The 24,184-nt window shown below is 40.7% G+C and overlaps 1 protein-coding gene and 1 non-coding gene across 2 annotated transcripts in view; one reads left to right on the top strand and one right to left on the bottom strand.

The window, feature by feature from the left end:
* Positions 1-8,599: 8,599 nt before the first annotated feature.
* Positions 8,600-24,184, bottom strand: part of LOC124115029 (sodium- and chloride-dependent GABA transporter 2-like) — a 35,374-nt gene continuing 19,789 nt past the window's right edge. The window contains exons 5-13 of the mRNA XM_046475834.2: positions 22,235-22,369; positions 20,516-20,619; positions 17,678-17,802; positions 15,988-16,100; positions 15,215-15,352; positions 13,530-13,629; positions 12,876-12,976; positions 11,750-11,914; positions 8,600-11,115 (exon numbers count right to left, since the gene is read on the bottom strand). Coding sequence (XP_046331790.1) covers positions 10,894-11,115; positions 11,750-11,914; positions 12,876-12,976; positions 13,530-13,629; positions 15,215-15,352; positions 15,988-16,100; positions 17,678-17,802; positions 20,516-20,619; positions 22,235-22,369 — 1,203 coding nt within the window. The 3' untranslated portion in view covers positions 8,600-10,893. The remainder of the gene's footprint in view (positions 11,116-11,749; positions 11,915-12,875; positions 12,977-13,529; positions 13,630-15,214; positions 15,353-15,987; positions 16,101-17,677; positions 17,803-20,515; positions 20,620-22,234; positions 22,370-24,184) is intronic.
* Positions 20,103-20,174, top strand: Trnap-ugg. The gene has a single exon. It is a non-coding gene; the product is annotated as a tRNA-Pro (tRNA).

Here is a 24,184-nt window from a genome sequence, read left to right as displayed (position 1 = left end):
TGGAAACAAATACCTTTATTTAAGAAGCAGTCATATAGAAAAGATACTATCAAGAAACCTGAGTAGTTTTTCATTTTATGAAAGTTTTTTTCGATTGATATGATGGATGTGCGACTGATAGTGATGTGTTAGACGATATGCTGGGTGTTTCTTCTGCAGGTACATTGAAACATCCTTATTCAGAGATGGAAATATAAACGCAATAATGCACCTTAAAATGGAAACCTGCTGGTCCTGATCATGTTGTGGTTAAAAGGATAAACGTTAACTTTACAACTTGAGATGATACCTGTTCTTGATAAATGTTTCGATAGGATGTTTGGTAGTAGTATTCTTCCCAGTAGCGGTACTTATACCTATACATAAGAAAGGCGTCTTTAACAACCTACACTTCATCTCAATTAATGAGAATTCATGGAAAGATTTTTACATCAGTGCTCAATACCACGATTTCTTATTTGGGCTAATGTGCGAGACAATATTCCCCAAACTCTGGCTGGCTTTAGAAAAACAATGTTCAACATCAAATAATTTATTCACACATATGAATGTCTATCAAGTCGTAAATACAAAATGTGTGAAGACTGTATTCGTTTTAACATTTGTTTGTACTCTTTGGTCGTTTTTAACGAAGGCACTGTTTAAGGACGTCTGGTCTATAGGGGAAAATATACTCTATACTGACAGCTACGTATGTATTTAAATTTCAAATCATGTGTACGTTGTGGCGTACGGTTTCACCGATTTCTATGTCTGTCCTATTGGACTACGACAAGGATGTATTTTGAGCCCGATGTTGTTCTTATTTTTTATTAGCAACTTGTATCATGAAATTGTGGTTTACAGGTAAACATGGCATTCAAAGTTTCCCATGTGTAATATACATGTTGATGCTTCTTTTTGCCTATGGTGTCATTTTAATATCAGATTCTGTTGTTGGTCTACAAAAATAATATATAATGTTTTTGCAATATTACTATGTCAGAAGGAGAGTCCGGTGGCATTGAATGAAAGATGGTTTCGTGATGGTAAATCTGTAATGGCTTAAATGATTACACATCTCTTGGTGTGATGATTATCCATATAATGAACGTCAAGAAAAGTGTTTAGGATTTCACATCATGTGCAAAGAAAACTTTTACTAGTGTTAATGTGGGTTCCCTGACAGTGTGAGCTTTTCGCCGGATATACATATAAAATTATTTGATGCCCTAATTCAACCAATACCTTTATATGGATCGGAAATAGTCGGATTTTAGCGATACGATCGTCTCGAGAAGCTCCATCTTTTAGCCTGAAAAATAGTCTTATCTGTTGGACACACACTTATGTGGTTTATGGCGAGTATGGCGGATAACACGTATATATTAACTATCTCATTAGATGTTTGAAATACATATTTAAGGTTCTTGGAATGCATGGACGCTTAATCCCGAATCTTATACAATATACTTCTCTTCTAACTGCGGGACAACTGATTATCAGTACGGATACATCCAATCTGCGGTAGAGTTGGTTGTCAGTACGAAATCCAATATTCGATCTGAAGAACGAATGGTTGTCTGTAGGAAATCTATTTTTCGACCTGCAGGACAATTATCAGGAGGAATGCACCAAATTATCCTGATGCGGAATACATACAATCTTCGACCTGCGAGACAACAGGATTATCTGCCCTTGACAGATGATTCCCACGGTGTGGAGTGTACAAGTGGGTAAATGATCCAGTATCAGTTTCGTGCTCATGCGTGTAATAAATACGTACACATTTTTACACAAGTATGGACACGTGAGCATTAAATAAGCACCAACTGATTCAAAATCAATTCCGAAACATAATGACAAACCCTCATCTGAAGTACACTGGACACCTTTGGGATTATCTTGGCCCCCGAGTGATAGCTGAGACCCACCAAATCAACACCCGAATGAACTGACGCAGGCAGTGATTCAGGACTGGCAGGGAATCCCAATGTTTAAAAACAGACGTTGTGAGATTTCTTTGTATAACGCCAATAAATCGGCACCGATTGCTTCAGTATTTGTGTGATGGTAGTGCCAGACGTGCTGTTTGTCAGTTTACAACTCTGTTTTGTTGTTCCAATAACGAATCACACCAGTCATTTGTTAATGTTGCGCATATTCGACAAAGCGGGTGGCGCTTCATAACGGATCATGTGTACATGTGGCTTCCATTTTCAAATAGAAAATACTCCCATTATTTATCTATACTTTAAGAGTCTATCTCTAAACATACGATAAAGTACAGCCTAGCGAGATCCAAAAAGCTGTCGCCGAGTGATTGGCTTTATGATAACACAGCGTGTGGTGGATGTTTAATTGGTCAACTCACAGTATGGTTTTACGCCGCTTTAAGCAATAATCCAGCAATATCACGGCAGGGGACACCAGAAATGGGCTTCACACATTGTACCCATGTCGGGAATCGAACCCGGGTCTTCAGCGTGATGTGCGAACGCTTTAACCACTAGGCTACCCGGCCGCACCTGTGGCCATTTTGTCTAGAGCACCTGAGGCCATTTTGACTAGAGCACCTGTGGACATTTTGACTAGAGCACCTGAGGCCATTTTGACTATAGCGTCTGTGGATATTTTAACTAGAGCACCTGTGGCCATTTTGACTAGGGCGCCTGTTGCCATATTGACTAGGGCGTCTGAGGCCATTTTGACTAAAGCGCATGTGGCCATTTTAACTAGAGCACCTGAGGCCATATTGACTAGAGCACCTGTGGCCATTTTGACTAGAGAGCCTGTGGCCATTTTGACTTGAGCACCTGTTGCCATTTCGACTAGAACACCTGAGGCCATTTTGACAAGAGCACCTGTGGACATTTTGACTATAGCGTCTGTGGATATTTTGACTAGAGCACCTGTGGCCATTTTGACTATAGTGTCTGTGGCCATTTTGACTATAGTGCCTGTGGCCATTTTGACTAGAGGGCCTGTGGCCATTTTGACTAGGGTGTCTGAGGCCATTTTGACTATAGCGCCTGTGGCTATTTTGACTAGAGGGCCTGTGGCTATTTTGACGAGAGCACATGTGGCCATTTTGACTAGAGCACCTGTGGCCATTTTGACTAGAGGGCCTGTGGCCATTTTGACAAGAGCGCATGTGGCCATTTTGACTAGAGCACCTGTAGCCATTTTGACTAGGACGCCTGTGGCCATTTTGACTAGAGGGCCTGTGGCCATTTTGACAAGAGCGCCTGTGGCCATTTTGACTAGGGTGTCTGAGGCCATTTTGACTAAAGCGCCTGTGGCCATTTTGACTAGAGGGCCTGTGGCCATTTTGTCGAGAGAACCTGTTGCCATTTTGACTAGAGCACCTGTGGCCATTTTGACTATAGCGCCTGTGGCCATTTTGACTAGGACGCCTGTAGCCATTTAGACTAGAGGGCCTGTGGCCATTTTGACTAGAGAGCCTGTGGCCATTTTGACGAGAGCACCTGTGGCCATTTTGACTAGGGCGCCCATGACCATTTGACTGACAACACATCCAGGCGACCTTTCGATTTACAGAAGCATGTGCATTTCTCACGGATCCTTCTGGTTGTCCATTGTGGTCCAGCTTAATTGTCGTTTCCCTCGTATTTGTAGTCGTGGAGGAAGTGAATGTAGATGATGCAGTAGTGGTCGTGGATGTTGTGACAGGGGATGTGGATGCTGTAGCAGGAGCGGAGGAGGGAAGAGAAGTATTTGGAGGATTTGATGTTGAGTTCATGGTATAGCCAGTTCCGTGAGTGTTCACTGGGGAGGAAGTGATTCCAGGATATTGTGTAGTTTTAGTTAAAGTCATTGTTGAAACAAAAACAGGTGCTGCAGATGTCACTGTGGATGCCATTGCAGCAACAGATTCAGAGGCTGAGAACTTTGATGTTGCAATGTCTGGTGTGTCTGTGTTTGATGGGTAATTCACCGCCTGACCTGTTACAGATGAAAAATTAAATAGATATAACAATTTTATCATTCTAATGGGATTGTGATGCAAGTTAATGTTTAGGGATCAAAGATTATAGAAATATATGTAATTTCAGGTTGCAAAGATCTGAATGTGCATATGGCACATGTACCTCAGTCATTAAAATATATTCACTGCTTTTACAAAAAGAACCGAGGTTTGAATTAACACAGGTCATGTTGTCCAAATGACTTACCATTTTTAAAGCCACCAAAATTTCCCGTTGCCACGCGACGATGCCATCTGAAATACAGAAGGCCAAATGGCGTTGGGGTCTGTAAATTCACTATGGAGTCAGGATTGACACTGCATCGCCAGATGTTAAACCCACAAGCCGAAGTTTTTGACCTTGTATCCATGTTTTGTCCTGAGGCAATGGTTTCAATGGCTGGGTCAAAATATGAAACTGAAGTGGACACGTGAAATGTTGGACTTTCTTGGTGCGAATTGTCTGTGAAAAGTTGGTCGAAAACTGTCTTTTAAATGAACATTTATTTGTATTGTAATAGTTTTTCTTTTCACAGCCGCTTCTATTGTCCTCTCGACACGTCAGACACAGCAGCTGAGCTCTCATGGTAGTTTTACAAATTACCCACAATATTAATATAAGTATCCCGTTCACTTGTATAGATAGATAATCAATTCATTTTTATTTACGAAACTAAATGGATGAATGGATGCCAGTGATGCCAGTCAGCATCCTTGATATCTACTGGTAAACCACTAAAGCCAGCCCACCAGTTTCAAACACTGATGTTTTAAATAGTTTACCATCTCCTACCGAATGCTACACTTAACATCTGTCTAACAATGTAAGTATGTGTTCCTAATTCGCTACAATTGTACTTGAGTCGTCTTGTTCTAGTCTGTTAACTGTCCATTATAATCTATTAATAATTAAGAAAATCTCAAGAAACCGAGTTGGATGCTTTGTTTATAACCAGTGTTGTCAAGTTCATGTTATCCCTACTTGGTGATGCGGTGCGAGACTTAAGTATCGAAACAGATTTCGATTAGCTCTTTCATGATTATCAATTAATCATATAAGTACTGCAGTACATTTGTGAGTGTAAATTTGAAGTTGACGTAGTTGATTCGTTGACATAGTCAGGTAAACTTGTTAATATTAATGAAAACGTTGGTTACTGAGGTACTTTGATCCTCGCTGTCTCATTAAAGGAAACATCGCCAAAGACATGACAGCCACGATTCAAACAAGTGAGCGAAGTTGTTTAAAGCCATGAATGCCCAGAGTAGTGATGAAGGTATTGATTCGAACCCACGACCAACGAGTGAAGGAGTGAGTGAGTTTGGTTTAACGCCGCTTTTAACAGTATACCACTTATATCACGGCGTGTCAGCTTAATGTGGGAGACAAGCCCGCAGTGACACACACACACAGACACACACAAACAAACAAACAAACAAACAAACACACACACACACACACAGACACACACAAACAAACAAACAAACACACACACACTTTATCGCTTCAATCAAATTCACGACACAGGAATTTGGTGTTTGTCTTAAAGAGGCGACTAACTAGATCGGTTGGTCAGGTTCAGAAATCGTGATTTGGTTCATTGTTTGTTATATACCGAGAGCGTGGGACGCGGTTTCTCACGTTTCTGCTCATATCTGGATTACAGACACAGGATATTGTAGTGAGTGAGTTTTACGCCGCTTTTAGCAATAATCCAGCAATATTACGGCGGGGGACACCAGAAATGGGCTTCACATATCGAACCCAGGTCTTCGGCGTGACGAGCGAACGCTTTAACCACTAGGCTACCCGAGCGCCCCCACGGGGCATTGTAGAACAACAATTAACAGCTGCAAGATGTGTGACCATTGCAAGTGTCATAGTACTAGATACAAGGAAAGAAGTTCGAGGACGAATTCAACAGTGTTCTCTTAAATACTCCTATAAAACTATACACTCATGTCAAGCCACTATATTTAGCTACATAATGAGAAATAAATGTAATACAAGCGGCAAAACCATTTCCATTTCAATGGAACCGCATCTTCGAAGCTTTTAGTGTGATTTCTTACCTGAGAAAAAGCCAGCAATCTGATTTGCTATAGTGCTCAGAAATAATAATTACGTTTATGTCAGGTTTTTCACTGTTGTTATTATGATTACATTATTATTATTATTATTATTATTATTATTATTATGCTAATTACCTTCATCTTGGGCGTCTACATGCTGGTTTGCATGGCGCCATCGTCTCTGGCCTCGATCCTATCTGGGCACTTCCGGTCTAAGAGAGTTTGTTTATATTTACCATGTCATCTTATGGCGTGGCATCGGCTCAAGCGGCACTCGCCCACAAGCTTTAACCGACACAACACGTATTTAATATCCTTGCATTCATCTTCCGTTCGTTGCAAGGAGCTTGCATTTCTTATTAATAATGCTACCCAAAAGACGTATTGTCGTACATCACCGCCTCGTCAGGAATGGGAAGACTCCAAGGACGGAGCCAACAGTCCCGCCATGGGCATCGGCGATTGCTAAGTCATTGAGATCAGCTAGACCTTCATTAAACAGACCCCAATTGCAAAACGTGCAAATATCCTCTCCTTTCTACTTGGAGCAGGTTATGCGGATATGTGATACAAATGCTGTCCCGCGAGTTGGTCCGAGAGCCCACATCGAAAGAGCCCAAACACGTGGTGTCGCCTGTTCTGTGGATGCAAACTATGCCCACCCTACTCAGCAATATCCTGCCAGCAGGAAAGTACTTTCCTCTTATGATAACCAAGCTGTAGAGTAAATCATCAATAAACAGTCTTCAAAGGCACCCAGAATTATGTCACTGATCAGGCACCTTGTGCTTCAATGCCTCAAAAACATCATTTTGTTCAAGACGAGATATATATATATAGAATACTAAACGAGCTTTCGCTCGTCAGATACCACAACTATTCACGAGTTTCATAAATTGGTTTTACACGGGAGCGAGTTTAGTATTTTATTTATTACTTGCCATTTATAACCTTTTTTAATTATACTGTTGAGTATGAATAGGCTGACACCTACACCATCCTACGGCATAGTCCATTTGAGTTTAACTGAATAATACTTCAAACACGTCAAAAGTTGAAACGTATGAATTTAATACCATACAACGGTCCACCTTTAGAATTCACAAAATTATCGTAGGGCTAAGACTATCGCAACTCACATACTTTAACTTAGACTAACGACTGTCGTTGCGCTACAATACGATCGCCTTGTGGAACGGGCCTTGCATCTCAAAGTTTACAATAACGTCACAATACCCGATGACGTAATTTGCGGAATTTTGTTGCAAGATCCATCGGCGAAACAATGCCATGTGACGTCAGCCTAGCAACAAGGTTGCTGGGGGTCATCTAGTGTGCATAAGCTCGTCTCAGTGATCTATCAACTCCACACGCAATGTCGTTGACTAAGCCAAGGGATGTTGAGAGCTTTCAATATTTGTTCATGAAACGTGTTCCGAGGGTACATAAGCACGCGTTTTGGTATTACACAATGTGTAATACAGCTGTATGTTTATTAAACGGGTGATCTCTTCACGGGCAAGTAATAAATGGCAATATCGTCGCTGATGTTTTGACAAAATGGCAGTGGGAACGATTCTGCAACGCAGTTCCAGCAGGCAATCTGCATCCCACTTCCATCCAATCTTTGGCAGAGCTAACAATCGAGGCAGTGAGGCTTCCACGGCGATCCATGCCAGCACGTGGACACTACACAGCAAGGTAGACACGACCAACAAACACGAAATGTGGTTAGATTGGATTTCAGAAAGGATTTTGGTTCGGAATAAAACATATCACGATTTCTAGAGCCTCCAAAGTACGGCTCTTTTTCACATACTTGTATGTCTCATTATTAAACTAAATGTGTTGATTGAGAGGAGTGTATGGTATCTTCAGTGAACATTGTTATATTCGTCTTTTAAGGCGTGGAACTTGGTTTGTTGACCTCGTTATATCCATTTCCTTTCGAAACGGCACTGGTAATCGTTGCGTTAAAATCCCTTGGTTGGTTGGTTTGTTGTTTAACGCCGCACTCAGCAATAGTCGAGCTTTATGACGGCGGTCTGTAAATAATCGAGTCTGGACCAGACAATCCAGTGATTAATATCATGAGCATCGATCAACGCAATTGGGATCGATGATATGCATCAACCAAGTCAGCGAGCCTGACCACCCGATCCCGTTAGTCGCCTCTTACGACAAGCATAGTCGCCTTTTTGTATTTATTTAGCAACGTTAAAATCTTAAGGATATCCGTGTGCATATCCCTGATTCAAGAAAAAGTACAAACAAACAAATGGTGTCCCTGTGGTGCCTACTTCTTGCCTAAATATCTTTCCCAAAATGTGTACATTGATGTTTAAATGAGGAAGTTATACATAGCGGTGTACAGTAGTGTAAATAGTTGAGAAATCAAATGTGTTGACAGAACTGAACAGTTTTTTTTTTGTTGAGAAAGACAAGTGTTCTCCAACTTTACTGTTTTTGTATGATGTCTTCGTGTTGCACACGGGTAGAGTTAATTACACATATATACACTGTTGTGGCTACATAATTAACTAAACCACAAAACAAGAATGAAAAATATAAAATTCTTTATTCATATTTCAGATTATGATGTAGATGTAAATACAAATATGTTCTCAATATAATTTGCATGGGCTATACAAAATTTTAAAAAACCTGTTCTAATAACACAATAAATGCTCTAATCTACTGACTATCATTAAGTCATTGCTTTGCCATCTAAAATCTGAGTAATTATAGTAAAGTTAGTACATCTAAAAAGTAATGATAAATCACAGCATACAAGAATAAGTAATTTGGGCATGGGTATTACTTAAAAAAACAATCTATGAGCATTGAGAAATAAGGAGTGTCTGTCCGATGTAAAATTAGCGAGGGACTTTCAACATGCATTCATGCGTGATGGACAGAAGACCCCAATTCCTCGTTCCCCGTTGGTTGTTCTTTGTATAACCCATCGTCTTTTTCTGAGACAATTAGAAAAAGTGGGTTTTCTGATCACAAATGTCGACTTCAGCTCAATTATTCTATTATTGAAACGACGTCGCATATATCATCATGACGTCACGAACAATGGATGACGTATTCTTTAATTATTCGTGACAATGACGTCACTTTGCAATGGGCATCTTCGCATTTAATGAAAAAAATGGAACAATTGTCATGATGCTCAGTAAGAATTACTGAAAATATTTCACTTATATCCGTATCATTATGGGTAATATTATAATATTTTTGCACTCAGTTATTAATGTCACTGTAGATGTCGTTATATATACATGGAAAAGTTACAACCAATACCTGCTGACAAGTTGGTAAATAACACTGTACGTTTCTTCAGATGGTCACATGGGGTCATACCATATGATGGGAAGGAGTCGTAGAAATAACGAGTAGTTAAAATCATTATTCGATAGTACAGATGCAAATTATGTAATTGAATAATCGATTTTGGTTATCTGTTTGTCATTTCAAATGTGTCCCTCGAAAACAAAAACAAACGTTTTCGTTCTAACATTATTACAAGATACGATTTTCATAAATGGCTATTTTACATGGTCGGGTAGCCTCGTAGTTAAAGCGTTCGCTCGTCACGCCGAGGACCCGGGTTCGATACCCGACATGGGTACAATGTGAAAAGCCCATTTCCGGTGTCCCCCGCCTTGATATTGCTGGAATATTGCTAAAAGCGGCGTCAAACCATACTCACTCACTCACATAGAAATATACAGGAAGCGATGCTTAACCATTTCCCAGGTGTATAATTGTTCAGATCTGTTGCATTTTAAACGGTACAACTCGTGCAGCTATCTTTTTATTCATATTATTTTCCAATAACGCGACGACTCATTAGAACGGATGGAGTAATCAGATCGAACAATGTTCCCGACAAACACGTAAAACAATCAAACACTACATAAACGCACATACCCTTAACACAGGTTAACTCGTCTAAAGCCTACATAAAGACATTCTAAGACAACTTGGCTATATGGATGAGTAACGAATTTAGTTGATTCGTGCAACACTGTGATGTTTTTTAAAGGGTTAGTGGCGACCGATTTGAACAGAGATCGGTGAAAATGGTTCGCAAGAAATGAGAGACCAAAAGATAGTTCTGTCACTAGTTCATATGTTTTTGACACTTTGATTTTACCTGCCGTTACCACACATTTAACCAAGCGTTATGAGGTCTGTGCCATAGTTACTAGTACCTATTTAGTATCGACAACACATATTTTCTGACATCAGTCCTGACGATGATCGATCATGGGAGCATTGATATTCTTTGAGTATTTTTGTGAAAACATTCCCCATCTATTAATTGAAACCAACCAACGTTTAATCATGCATTAACATTTTTACGAATTCTCACAACTGTTTTTTTAAGTGCAATTTTAGTTTGACTTTGAATGAAGGCAAAACATTGGAGAATATTTCAGTTCCAGTTAAAATAAACAATTTCAAATATATTAAAATACTGTATTACATTTTACAACTCATGAATATAAATAAAGTTGAAAGGGTATTCTGAAATGTAAAATATTCCCGTTACTTGTATTTTAAAAAGTCAACAATTGCTGATAAGGCAACTTCGTATACACACCTCAGTTGAACCAGGGAAAATTATACTGAGAGTAAAAAATATTGCCACATACATTATGAGACACTAGGTTACTTTGGCTGAATTAACATAAAATAGTTGTAAAAAAATTGCTTCACATTTATAAAACACAAAACACGGATTCCACAAAATAAATGAAGAACAAACTTACGCTACGGTTGAGCAACATCTTAGAAACGTTAAAACATAAACTATATCCCGAAATGTCAAAAAGGGTTATTTATAATTGAGTGAAGTAGGACTCCTTGTCCTTCTCGTAACCTGGGTTCACGTACGCGGGTGGGGGCGAGTCCATGTTTGTCGCCGGGGCCACGTACTGGGGTATGCTAACGGGCAGTCCTTGCCGCTGTTTCAAGACATCGTCGTAGGTCAATTGGCCGTAGTCGCAAGGCCGCATCTGATGCTGCTTCAAACCCGTCGGACGTAACAACACCATCAAGTCCTGTGAAAAAAATATTGTGAGACGTGTTCTAAATGCGGTGACTGTTTACCTGACACTGTGACACAAGTTTTAAAGTTTTGCATAGGTTACATCAAGCTGTGATAAAACTTAAAACAATGCATTGTACCGATGTTTAGTTGCCCTGAATGAACAACGCGTTACGTCTGAAATACAAACGATGTTGACTGAAGTCCCTACACGTCATCTGTTGAGGGGGGCACGGGTGGCCCAGTCGTCTAAGGCGCCTCGATTTGTTCTGCAGAGTTGCGTCTCTTGGGCACGCCGGGATCCTATGATTGTGGGTTCGAATCCCGGTTCGCTCCGATTATGTTTCTAGGTTTGTCAGCCCAATACTCGTGCTCGTTGGTTTCACCGAAGTGGTAAACGTCAGAGACCTGCATCACTTCGGGCTTACCTCCCACATTAAGCTGACACGCCGCGATATAACTGGAATACTGTTAAAAGCGGCGTTAAACCCAACTCACTCACTCATCTGTTGAGTCAGGGGTGTCAGTGATACCAGGTACTTGTCTACAGTAAACGTCCTGCATTCAATGTGCCCTTAACATGTAGAAATCTTAAGTATTGTACAAGACTATGAACATTTAAAGACCAGTTGTGCTCTATAACGTACGCGGCACTTGATGTACTTGTAGACGGCAATGATGGGCACCCAGACGATAGAGAGACAGGCCATTGTCCAGCCGATGGCCACCGCCCAGTTGGGGTAGACGTACACCCCCGAAGGCCTCTCGTATGTCAGCTCCGAGTAGTTGATGGCACTCATCACGAAGATGGACTGCAACACGACATGGTTCAAATAAGCATTGTCAAAAATAGGGGGGGGGGGGGGCAGTCGTCTAAGGCGCTATAAGTCGCTGGGCAGCGTTGCTTCCCTTGGTCACACCAGAAACCTATGATTGTGGGTTCGAATCCCAGTTCGCCCGGATTATGTTTCTAGGTTCGTTAGCAAACGAACTGGCTCGTTGGTTTCGCCAAAGTGGTATACGTCTGAAACATGAATCACTTCTGGCTTTCCTCCCACCTCAAGCCGACACACCGTGAGCGAAACTGGAGTAGTGTTCAAAGCGGTGTTAAACCCAACTTACTCATTAGAAACGATCGAGGTTTCCCTCCACAATTAAATAAAGAGTACTGAGCCAGGCTTGAATAAGGTAAAATCTTAGACATGCTGTTGAACACGTTGTTGAACATTATTTCGCAAAATAGGATAAATCAGGGTATTAAGCATAGTGCCTGGCTTAGTACTGAGCATATATTCGTGAACACTGGGTTTATTACAGTATTCATAACGGCACTGGTTTTAGCATGGGGGCATGTTATCTATAGTGGCACTGAACGAAGTATTAACAATTGCATCGAGTTGAGCATAATGTTGAGCATAGCATTGCGCACATAATGGAAGATATCATTGAGCATAGTATTTAAGATAGAATTGAGCATAGTCTCTACATATCACTGTACATAGAATTGAACAAACACTGAGCGTAGTATAGAGCATAGAACTGAACATAGTATAGTTCATAGATTATTGAGCATAGTATTGAACCTAATACTGAGCATTACATTGAAAAATCATTGAGCAGTGTATTGAACTTGACGCTGAGCAAAGCATTGAACATATTATTGAATTGAACAAACATTGAGCAAGGTAGTGAACACAGCATTGAGCATAGAATTGAACATAGCATTGAACAAACATTGAGCATAGTATTGAACATTGTAATCTGAGGACTCACAATGCAGAAGATGGGCGAGAAGACCAGCCAGCAGACCTTCATGAAGGGGAGGATGTTCCAGCCAAGCATCATCTCAATGTTGGCCAGGAAGCGATTGACGCCTGCCAACACCAGGTGATAGAGTAAGTGAAGGTTTACAATTTACAAGTATTAACTCTCCTTACCTCCATGTCAGCGAGTGGAAACATGGGTGACCCAGACGCTGCAGTATGTACAACGTTGCATCCCTCGAAGCATGCGAGAAACGTATTATCGTTGGTTCTGATTCCGGCTGTCTCAGACGTTCTTTCCAGATTTGTTGGTTATTTGTTTGTTGTTTAACGCCGCACTAGCAATGTTCCAGCTATATGACGGAGGTCTGTTAATAATCGAATATGGGCCAGACAATTCAGTGATTCATATCCTGAGCATCGATTCACGCAATTTAGATACGATGACGTGCATCCACCAAGTCAGCGCGCCTGACCACCCGATCCCGTTAGTCGCCTCTTACGGCAAGCATGGGTTGCTGAAGGTTTAATCTAACCCGGATCTTCACGGATGCTCCTATATCAAGCTGACACATCGTGGCATAAGTGATATACTGTTCAATATGACATCAAATTCACTCGCTCCAATAGTTGGAGTGGATCTCTGTACGTTCTTGCTACTCACCGTAGATATATCCGATGGCGATTAGCTCGAAGAAAGCTACCAGCAGGATGATACGACTACCTGAGTAATAGTCGAACAGCTGGAACACGTACATCCCTCCCTGAAACATTCAACACAAAGGGTCACTTCTCACCTTGTTCCAAATGGCGTAAGATGCGAACTCATGGGATGGGTTTTAGCATTGGATGGGGCTGTGTGGTGGTTGGTTTTCAACATGGGGTGAGTCTGTATGGGGATGGGTTCTAACATTGCTTAGGGCTGTGTGGGGATGAGTTTTAACATTGGATGGTGCTGTATGGGGGATGGGTTTTAACATTGGATGGGGCTGTGTGGGGATGAGTTTTAACATGGGATGGTGTGAATCTGTATGGGGATGAGTTTTAACATGGGATGGGGCTGTGTGGTGGTTGGTTTTCAACATGGGGTGAGTCTGTATGGGGATGGGTTCTAACATTGCTTAGGGCTGTGTGGGGATGAGTTTTAACATTGGATGGTGCTGTATGGGGGATGGGTTTTAACATTGGATGGGGCTGTGTGGGGATGAGTTTTAACATGGGATGGTGTGAATCTGTATGGGGATGAGTTTTAACATGGGATGGGGCTGTGTGGTGGTTGGTTTTCAACATGGGGTGAGTCTGTATGGGGATGGGTTCTAACATTGCTTAGGGCTGTGTGGGGATGAGTTTTAACATTGGATGGTGCTGTATGGGGGATGGGTTTTAACATTGGATGGGGCTGTGTGGGGATGAGTTTTAACATGGGATGGTGTGAATCTGTATGGGGATGAGTTTTAACATGGGATGGGGCTGTGTGGTGGTTGGTTTTCAACATGGGGTGAGTCTGTATGGGGATGGGTTCTAACATTGCTTAGGGCTGTGTGGGGATGAGTTTTAACATTGGATGGTGCTGTATGGGGGATGGGTTTTAACATTGGATGGGGCTGTGTGGGGATGAGTTTTAACATGGGATGGTGTGAATCTGTATGGGGATGAGTTTTAACATGGGATGGGGCTGTGTGGTGGTTGGTTTTCAACATGGGGTGAGTCTGTATGGGGATGGGTTCTAACATTGCTTAGGGCTGTGTGGGGATGAGTTTTAACATTGGATGGTGCTGTATGGGGGATGGGTTTTAACATTGGATGGGGCTGTGTGGGGATGAGTTTTAACATGGGATGGTGTGAATCTGTATGGGGATGAGTTTTAACATGGGATGGGGCTGTGTGGTGGTTGGTTTTCAACATGGGGTGAGTCTGTATGGGGATGGGTTCTAACATTGCTTAGGGCTGTGTGGGGATGAGTTTTAACGTGGTGTGAATCTGTATGGGGATGAGTTTTAACACTGGATGGGGCTGTGTGGGGGATGAGTTTTAACATTGGATGCGGCTGTTAGGGGACGAGTTGTAACATTGAATGGTGCTGTATGGGGGATGGGTTTTAACATGGGATGGGGACGTGATGGGATGGGTTTTAACATGGGATGGGGACGTGATGGGATGGGTTTTAACATGGGATGGGGCTGTATGGGGATGGGTTCCAACATGGGACGGGGCTGTGTGGGAAAGGGTTCTACCACTGGATAGGGATGTGTAAGGTCGGGTTATAGTATGGGATGGGTCTTCTCGAGGATTGGGTCTCACATGATTTAAGGTGGGGCATGTTGATAGACATAGAAACATTTTACTTACGTTTGTGACCATGGAGAGACCAATAAGGAAGGAGAGGAAACACACTATGCCGATGAAAATCTCTTTTCGGTACCCCTTTCTCAGGTATTTGGGATACTGGTCGACCACCGCCGTGATCACACCCTCCACGCCCACGAACTAGAAACAGAAACAAACAGAACACAATCACACCTCCAGAAACAAAATATGACTCAGAGTTGCTTGGGCTTCAGTCCTGTCTCATATAGAAGCACATATAGCACATGTGATGTCTCCTTTGGCAAGTGGATTTGTTCGAAATATGCCTCTGTTCGCACATCAGTATATGGGTACCCGGTAGGATGAGATATGACTAACCCTTCCAGCGCCTCACTAACCAGCTTGGGTTGTACACTTCCCAGGGAGCTGAGAGTGAAAAATGAGCCCACACTGATCCAAAAGACCGAGGTAATAATGTAAACACTTTGAGCATGCTTATGGATGGAAGTAAAAACAAAAATCCACGTTGTTATTATAATTATTATTATTATCATTATCATTATCATTATTATTATTATTATTATCGGAATGTTGCTTATAACATACGAGGGGCGGTCGGGTAGCCTAGTGGTTAAAAGCGTTCGCTCGTCACGCCGAATACCCGGGTTCGATTCCCGACATGGGTACAATGTGTGAAGCCCATTTCTGGTGTCCCCCGCCGTGATAGTGCTGGAATATTGCTAAAAGCGGCGTAAAACCATACTCACTCACTCACTCACTATAACATACGAGCCAAAAGGATGGTGGACACATACCTGGCTGTCGAGACCGAGCAGGATGATCATGAGGAAGAACAGGATGGACCACACAGGAGCCGCAGGCATCTGAGCCACAGCCTTAGGATAGGCGATGAAAGCCAGACCAGGGCCTGACAATCATAGAGGATGGGGATTAGAATATACATTGTTATGTCAAAATAGCTGAAAATATTTAGAAACGCATTTATAAATACATTCATATCACTTTACATGTTTAAAAACTGCACAAAAACAAAACGTTCTGATAAAGCAGACAATACATTATCGCTTACAACTTCTTTATTCCACTGTCATAGCGAAGTTTCGGTATACATGTATATAGTTATACCGTTGTTACGCACGATTTACTTGACAACGGTGTACGGATCTTTAAACTCTTTATGACACTGTAGTAGCGACGAAACGTATGCATTATACTGTAATATCGAGTCTTTCTTGATAACGGTGTCGGGACCTATACCGAAACGTATGGGCGGCCATTCGGTGAAAACGTACAAAGTTGAAAAAGGGGATAAAAGTACGCATACATATTCAAATGTTACGAATATAGAATGAATGTTACAAATAAAGCTCATTGTATAATACAAATATTGAATATAAACACAAAACGATACCAATGAACAATTCGCAAACAAAAGACGTCATATGTAAAGAAAGAAAAGTGTGCACGAAAGAATAAAGTGCTAAAGGACAACGTTGACAGTAAAGAACGCCAGATGGCGCTGCAATTTGTAAAACATCTCGACAGGATTACATATATAGAGTGTACTATTTTTCAAAACGTGCTGCTTTTTCGGTGACAGTTAACGCAACATGTATAGATAGAATACACACACAGCACTTCAGCATGCATTTATCATTTACACGGTGGAACATGCCGATTAAACTATGGATGTTTTAAAAATTGCAGCGCCATCTGGCGTTATTTATTGTCAACGTTGTCCTTTGGCAGATTCGTGTGCACAGACATTCTTCAGCACATATTGTTTTGGCTTTATATATGACGTATTTTGTTCGCGAATTGTTTATTGGTATCGTTTTGTATTTTGAATTCATTATTTGTATGTAAATAATGACCTTTATTTGTAACATTCATTCTTTTTTAGTTACATTTGATTATAATTACGTACTTTTGTAGTTTTTTTCAACTTTGTATTTTTTGACTGAATGACAGCCCATGGAAACGACGCTATTACAGTATAAAAAGTTGTTGTCAATAATATTTTATTTCAACTGCTTTGTCATCTGTCAACTTCTAAGAAATGCCTATCAAACAATTGTGTACAGTTGTGCTTAAATATTGATACACTGTAAAGGCTTGGAAACAGACGTGGCATTTCTTTTGTGTGCTTTCATCACGTGTGGTTATACCCTGGAGACGAACGCATTTATACAGCTTACATGCACGTGCAGTTTATGCCATAGGCGGGAAACCTGTTTCACCATTTTATTGTCACCGCACGAGCGCCGTCAAAGGTGGCGCGTTCGAATGAGGTGTTTTTTGGTACCTGTTCCTGGGCAGTCATATTCCCAATACCCAATTTCCACTAGTTATCGCTGTTTTTAGGAAAATTACAAATTGCCAACCCATACTTTCTTTTGCCGCTTAGTTTATATCCTCAGATCCGAATCACTGAATAGAAATTCATTTGAATAGAAAACAAGATCTCGCTTGTCGTCTGCTTACCTGATTCGGCTACATCCTCTATGGATCGGCCCTGGGTCTTCGCCATGTAGCCCAGGATGGTGAACACGATGAAGCCAGCGAAGAAGCTGGTACCGCTGTTGGTTAGTGCGAACAGGACAGCGTCCCTGAAACACGGAGTAGTGAGTGAGTTGGAGTTAGCGCCGCTTCATCAGTACTTAAATGAGGGAGTGAGGTGGGTTTAACGCCGCTTTTAACAGCATTCCAGTTATATCGCGGCGTGTCAGCTTAATGTGGGAGGAAATCCGGTGATGCAGGTCTTAGACGTTTACCACTTCGGCGAAACCCACGAGCACGGGTATGGTGCTGACAAACCTAGAAACATAATCGGGGCGAACCGGGATTCGAACCCACAATCATAGGTTTCTCATGTTCCCAAGGGACGCAACTCTGCACAGCGAATGGTGATGCCTATGACGACTGGGCCACCCGTGTCCCCGAGTACTTAAGGCGTGGAGACTTCGAGTAGTGATCACCAAACAAAAAATCTATTAAAAAAATGGCAAACAAACTTCCAAAACTCAGACTGTTAATATAGGAAAATATTTTTTAAAAAAACTTAACCAAACCAAAAGTTCTACACCCCTCCAAAAATATAATCAGCGTCATAACAAAGCTCCAGACAGGCCACACAAAACTAAATAACCACCTTAAAAAAATTAAACGACACCCAACAGGAACCTGCCCACACTGCACCCAACAAGAAACCTCAGAACACGCTCTTATACACTGCACTCACTACCAGACACATAGAACAACTCTAAACCACACTAAACCTGCAGCAAGGACTAACTCTAGATACAATTCTAAACCCATTAAATAACTCAATGCATTTCAAAGCCCTAGGCGTATACCTAATTAAAACGGATCTATTAAACCGCATCTAAAAACCATCCAACTCACTAATGCACCAAAAACTACATAAACAAACAACCATACACCCCACACGGCTCCCGTAGTTCCCCCCCCACCTTGGCATCCATTCCAAATCTCCAAATCTCAAAATTAGAACATAAGCAACCCTCAAAAGCCCCATTCCGGGTTGCGCCCACCCTTTTCATTCCCTTTTCGAACTTGCGGCCCGTGTGCGAAATACGCGCTCAGTCGGAAAGCGCACGTAAAATCTCCAATGCAAGTACGTAAGAGTAGTGATCATGCATACACCCAATATGCGTCTGTCGGCATATTGTCCCTGATATTGTCAGATCTTTCACTCCGATACGATATCTCTCTGCTCTCCAAAGAAGGGCACTTGTGCATACATCTTTACAAGCCTAAACACACTCGACAAACGTGTAACTTTAACCACTGTTGGTTTAAGTGTGAGTGAATGAATGACTTAATGTTGTTTCACGTGGCATTAAATAACATTTTAATTTTCATATCGCTATATGACGCCGGCCTGTAAATATTCGAGCCCGGGTCAAACAAGCCCCTGACTAAAGGTCCTCGGGAGATGTATGACTGCATATTGTTGTTTTAAGTATCTGAATTCTTAATTTTGTGATTTATTTTGCTACAACTTTGTTTGTTTGTTATTTCGCGCCACACTCAGCAGTATTCCAGCTATATGACGGTGGTCTCGTGTCTGGACCAGACAGTCCAGTGATTGACAGCATGAGCATCGACCTACGCAATTGGGAAATGATGACATGCATAAACCAAGTCAGCGAGCCTGACTACCTGATCCGTTAATCGCATCTTGCCTGTTCTAACCCTGATCTTCCCGGGTCTTGGACATAATCGGATGATATAGCTTGTAAGGTTAACGGATTTTTGGCCCAAATGTTCAGGTTGGTAAGTCGAAGTCCGAACAATTCCAGTTTAATTCCAGAGCAAATGATGTTTTACCTCATCAAACTGTTTCGTAGGCTCGATTTTGTTTATTAAAAAAGATAGAATTTCAACAGGTTATAATTTATAGTATTTTAATTAACTTACTTATATTGACATTTTACTTATATCTGGTCGTCGGAATAGAAAAAAACGTTGCTTTTCATACGTATTTGTAAACCAAAGTTAACAAAAACAACGTTTATTTTTGTCGATTGCAGTGAAGAGATGTTATAGCCTGTATAATGCACGGCTTCATACAGCACATGATTCAAAGGTAGACAACTCGTGTTTCAGAAATATATAGCGACACTGTCTTGCAATGCTTCACACAAGCTAAGACAACTGTATGTTATATTCACGCTGCGGCACAGCGGGAAAGCCATCGTGTTTGCTCACCCATGAGGTAGGGCGGTGCGGGGTTACAAGTGTAATGCTATTTCATATGTTAGCAAACACTGTGTTTTGTTAAAATTACACGATTGACTGTGATCATTGTCGGCGACATTTGGTTGGCACTTTACCGCCTTTCTTATCGAAGTGGACCCTTAACATGGATATGACATCCATGCGAGGCTCGTTGGTCTAGGGGTATGATTCTCGCTTTGGGTGCGAGAGGTCCCGGGTTCGAATCCCGGACGAGCCCTGCGAACTTTTTATATTTTATCAAAACAGTCTTAAATAGAACGACAGCACCGTTTGACTTTCCACACTTTTTCGGTCTGTATTTTTGTTTTTTTAAAAACCCTAATATACTGACGTCGAAGGTTTCAATGTTATTTAGAAGAGTGTAGACAGGAAAACTTTTTTTTTTCACTGTAATATATAAGTCTCTGTTATCTGGAAATACTGAAATGGTCTGTCGTGGACTACCATGCTGCCATTACTACTAATATGCAGCGCTTTGAGCATACATTTCGTATAGAGTTTACAAGCGGAATTATTATTATTATTATTATTATTATTATTATTATTATTATTTATTACCTGTAGGAATTATGATGAAACTTGTTGTAAGATCCGAGAGCTGTCAGAGCACCTAGAGAGATGGAATAAGAGAAGAAGATCTGCGTCCCAGCATCCACCCACACCTGGAATAGACGTAAGTACATACTACCCATAACTATCATTTATGCACGGGATCGTCACGTCACAAATGAAAATACAAAAAGCATATACCGAGACGAAAGCAACATGCGAAATATTATTTAACTTTTTTTATAAATGTATGACTATAAACGGCTTAACCAGGATTTTCACTTCGGTATACCAATCAGATCAATTCAATTTATTCAATTCCTAAGTGTAGGCCGCAGCCCATGGTCTTATTTGTATTACAATGGACGTGATGTACTCAGATACCCACTGTACATTTCTGCGTATAAACGCTGTATAAAATATTGGTGTAAACTTATGTCCCTCTAAAATTCACGATATCCTAAGAAAAGTTATGATATGTTATTTCAGCTAGCCACACATGGTAAAACTAATTGGGCTACAAAAGTCAAAACTCTTTTATAAAGCCTTAGATTTGGATAAATATGGGAGAACCAATATGCTATTTGCCCCGAATCATTTTTTTCCGAATGTGAAGATCGGTTAAAATTTGCTTACGAACAGGATTGGCATTGGTCTTTAGCAAATAGTTCTAAAATGTTCCATAATACACTTTTCAAAAATTCATTTAGTCTAGAGTTGTATTTGTCTGCTATCACTATCAACTAATTTCGTGTTGCACTAGCCCAGTTTCGCTGTAGCTCCCACACTTTCCACATTGAGACTGGTAGATACGTTAATACTCCACGAGAGCAGAGATTGTGCAATAGTTACAACCAAAGATATGTCGAGAATGAATATCATTTTTTATTAATTTGTAACGCTTATGATGAACTTCGTCTTCAGTATTTACCACAGAAGTATTTTGTACATCCTACTCTTGCTAAATTCAATATGCTTATGGCGGTAAACAATGAAACTGTTATAATATTAGAAATGTTGCAACTTTTATATACCATGCTATGAATGTTCGACTCCAAACACTAAGACTGTAAATGTTAATGGTGGACCAAATATTGTACCATGGGCCGCTGGCCTACACATGTACATGAATAAAGAATTGAATATACTCAGATGTTATTGTTCTGACAATAATATTCCACGAAGTGACATCACTTGATAGATAAAGATTGCTGGACGTATAATTAATTTACAGTCAGTTGTGATATTAAATACAATCACATAATGATATTAAATGTTTGTTTGATCGGATATGCACAATATTTCGTTGGTAAGTGATCCACCCGTAACTTGTTATAACGGGGCAAACTAACAGAAAATGATACTCGTCCTCCACATATCCAGCATATATTTCAAACACAACATAATCTTCTGTTACGTGGGATAGCAGTGCCTGTTACGTCAGATATTAGCGTATCTCCCTGTTTCAACACATAGCTGATGCGCAGAACATCTAAACTGATCAAGCGCCACTCTCAATTTATTAACGGCCACATAGCTAAAATACAACTCTGTACCTAACGATACCTTGAATACAGAACAAGAGAAAGATTTAAAACCCTTTTCAAGAAGACTATGCCAATCCTGCTCATAACTAAATTTCAGACGCGAGAAAAGTCTGACAAAAAACGATTGAGGATGACTTATAGTCCATGTTATCTGTGGAACAAAGAGGAAGGGTAAACGTACCTGTATGTCGGCTAGCTTGGAGATATTTGGTCTCAGGTAAAAAATGACACCGTCGTATGCGCCATCGAGGAGGGCGTTCCTGATCAGCAGACACAACATGAAGATGTAGGGGGAGGTGGCGGTCACATACATCACCTGGGGAGGGAGACAGGGAGTTCATTGGCAGGGTGCCGCATCATACATATGTGATATATATACATATACAACGTTAAAGGGGATACGTATTCAGGGTATACAACCAGGGCTGGTCGGCTCAGAGTCACTATGCAAACACGCGCAAAAGTGCAATAATTGTGACCACGACGTGAAGCCCCATTTTACCTCAACTCACCGTTAAAGGGGGACAATGCTCGGGCTATATGACAGGCCAAGCAAATTTTAAACACCCATACATATCACTTTTCTGTCTGCTGAATGTGTCCCCAGGGTTTCATCGTCAGTAAGAGTTGACTAATTAGGGAACCTGTAGGGATTACGGGTCTGACTTGGCATCCAGCAATCTATGCTGGTTGTAAGAAGCGACTTAATGGATCGGATGGCCAGGCTCGGTCGATTACGTCATGGGTCGTTGCTGATAATACCAATCACTGGATTGTCTGGTCAAAACTTGATTATTTACAGGCTCCATCGCATAGTTGGAGTATTGTTGTGCATAGGCCTTCTTAAAAGGGAGACAATTCTCATTCAAACACATATATCCCGCTTTCTCAAGCGGAATGAGAGAAAAGACGAACTCGCTGTATTGTATGTAATACATGCATGCATACCTTTTATCTCGGTAACATCCATGTTAACAAATGGTTTTAACTTTCAATTTTAGTAATGTTTTCAAATGACTTTTGATGTCTTATAGGCGAATTGGCCGGGTGCATGTAATTTTATATAAACCATCATATCAATGTAACTCTGATGTATTAACAGACACGTGACATCTTAATAAACTATTTTTCTTTTTCTTCCTTTCTTCTTTTCTTATAATTTTTCCACTTTTTCCGTCGTTCTTCTTCCTTTTCTACTTCTTCTCTTCCTTTCTTCTTCTTATTCTTCCTCTTCTTCCTACCTTCTTCATTTCTTATTATTCTTTTTCCTTTCTTCGTCTTCTTCCTTTCTTCTTTGTTTTCTTTCTTTCTTCTTCTCCATTCTTTCCTTTCTTCTGCCTTTCTTCTTCCTTCTTATTATGCTTCCACTTCTTCCTTTCTTCTTCTTCCTCTTCCTTTCTTCTTAATCTTCTTCCTTTCTTCTTAATTGTCTTCTTCTTCCTTTCTTCTTCTTCTTCTTCATAACAGCCATATCGATTATACAGTGGCCGTGATGCTGCTGTAGTGTTGCTGACTGTGTCGTGAAACACCATTCACTTACTCATTCAATCTTAATATAATCCGGTTAACTGGGACTATGTAACAGACAGATATGAAATCTTTCATTATACCCAGAAGAGGTGCTCTGATATGCATCAAGATATGAACCAAGCCTCATTTAACTTATTATTAATGGTTATAGAACATTCTATGGACTTGCCCATCAATCGTTAATGACACGTTCAGTCGAACCGTGACTAAGGGGACACACCCGTAACACTAAGACGATTGGTGACGGTGCATCAAAGAAAAATATATCATCAGATGAGTCAGACAAGAAGTCCTCAGGAGTTGTTTGATTGTGTATTGTTTTTTTTATGATCTTCCATTTGTCCTCTTAATGTAATATAGTAAACATATAGTATATATATAGTATAAAGTAAACTACGGTTATAACGAACTCAAAGGGACTACTATTTTTAGTTCGTTATAACCGTAGTTCGTTATAAGCATATATCCAGCATAACCACAGCAAATAGTCGGGACTAAAAAATAAAGTTTGTTATATCCGTCAGCTCGTTATAAGCGTGTTCGTTATAACCGTAGTTTACTGTACATATATACATATATATACAATTATTTGGCTACAGTT

Source organism: Haliotis rufescens, unplaced genomic scaffold, assembly GCF_023055435.1.
Source record: "Haliotis rufescens isolate VD_foot unplaced genomic scaffold, xgHalRufe1.0.p SCAF_7, whole genome shotgun sequence".
Taxonomy (NCBI): Eukaryota; Metazoa; Mollusca; class Gastropoda; order Lepetellida; family Haliotidae; genus Haliotis; species Haliotis rufescens.
Note: the sequence above shows the minus strand (reverse complement) of the source record. Positions and strands in the feature narration are given on the sequence as shown.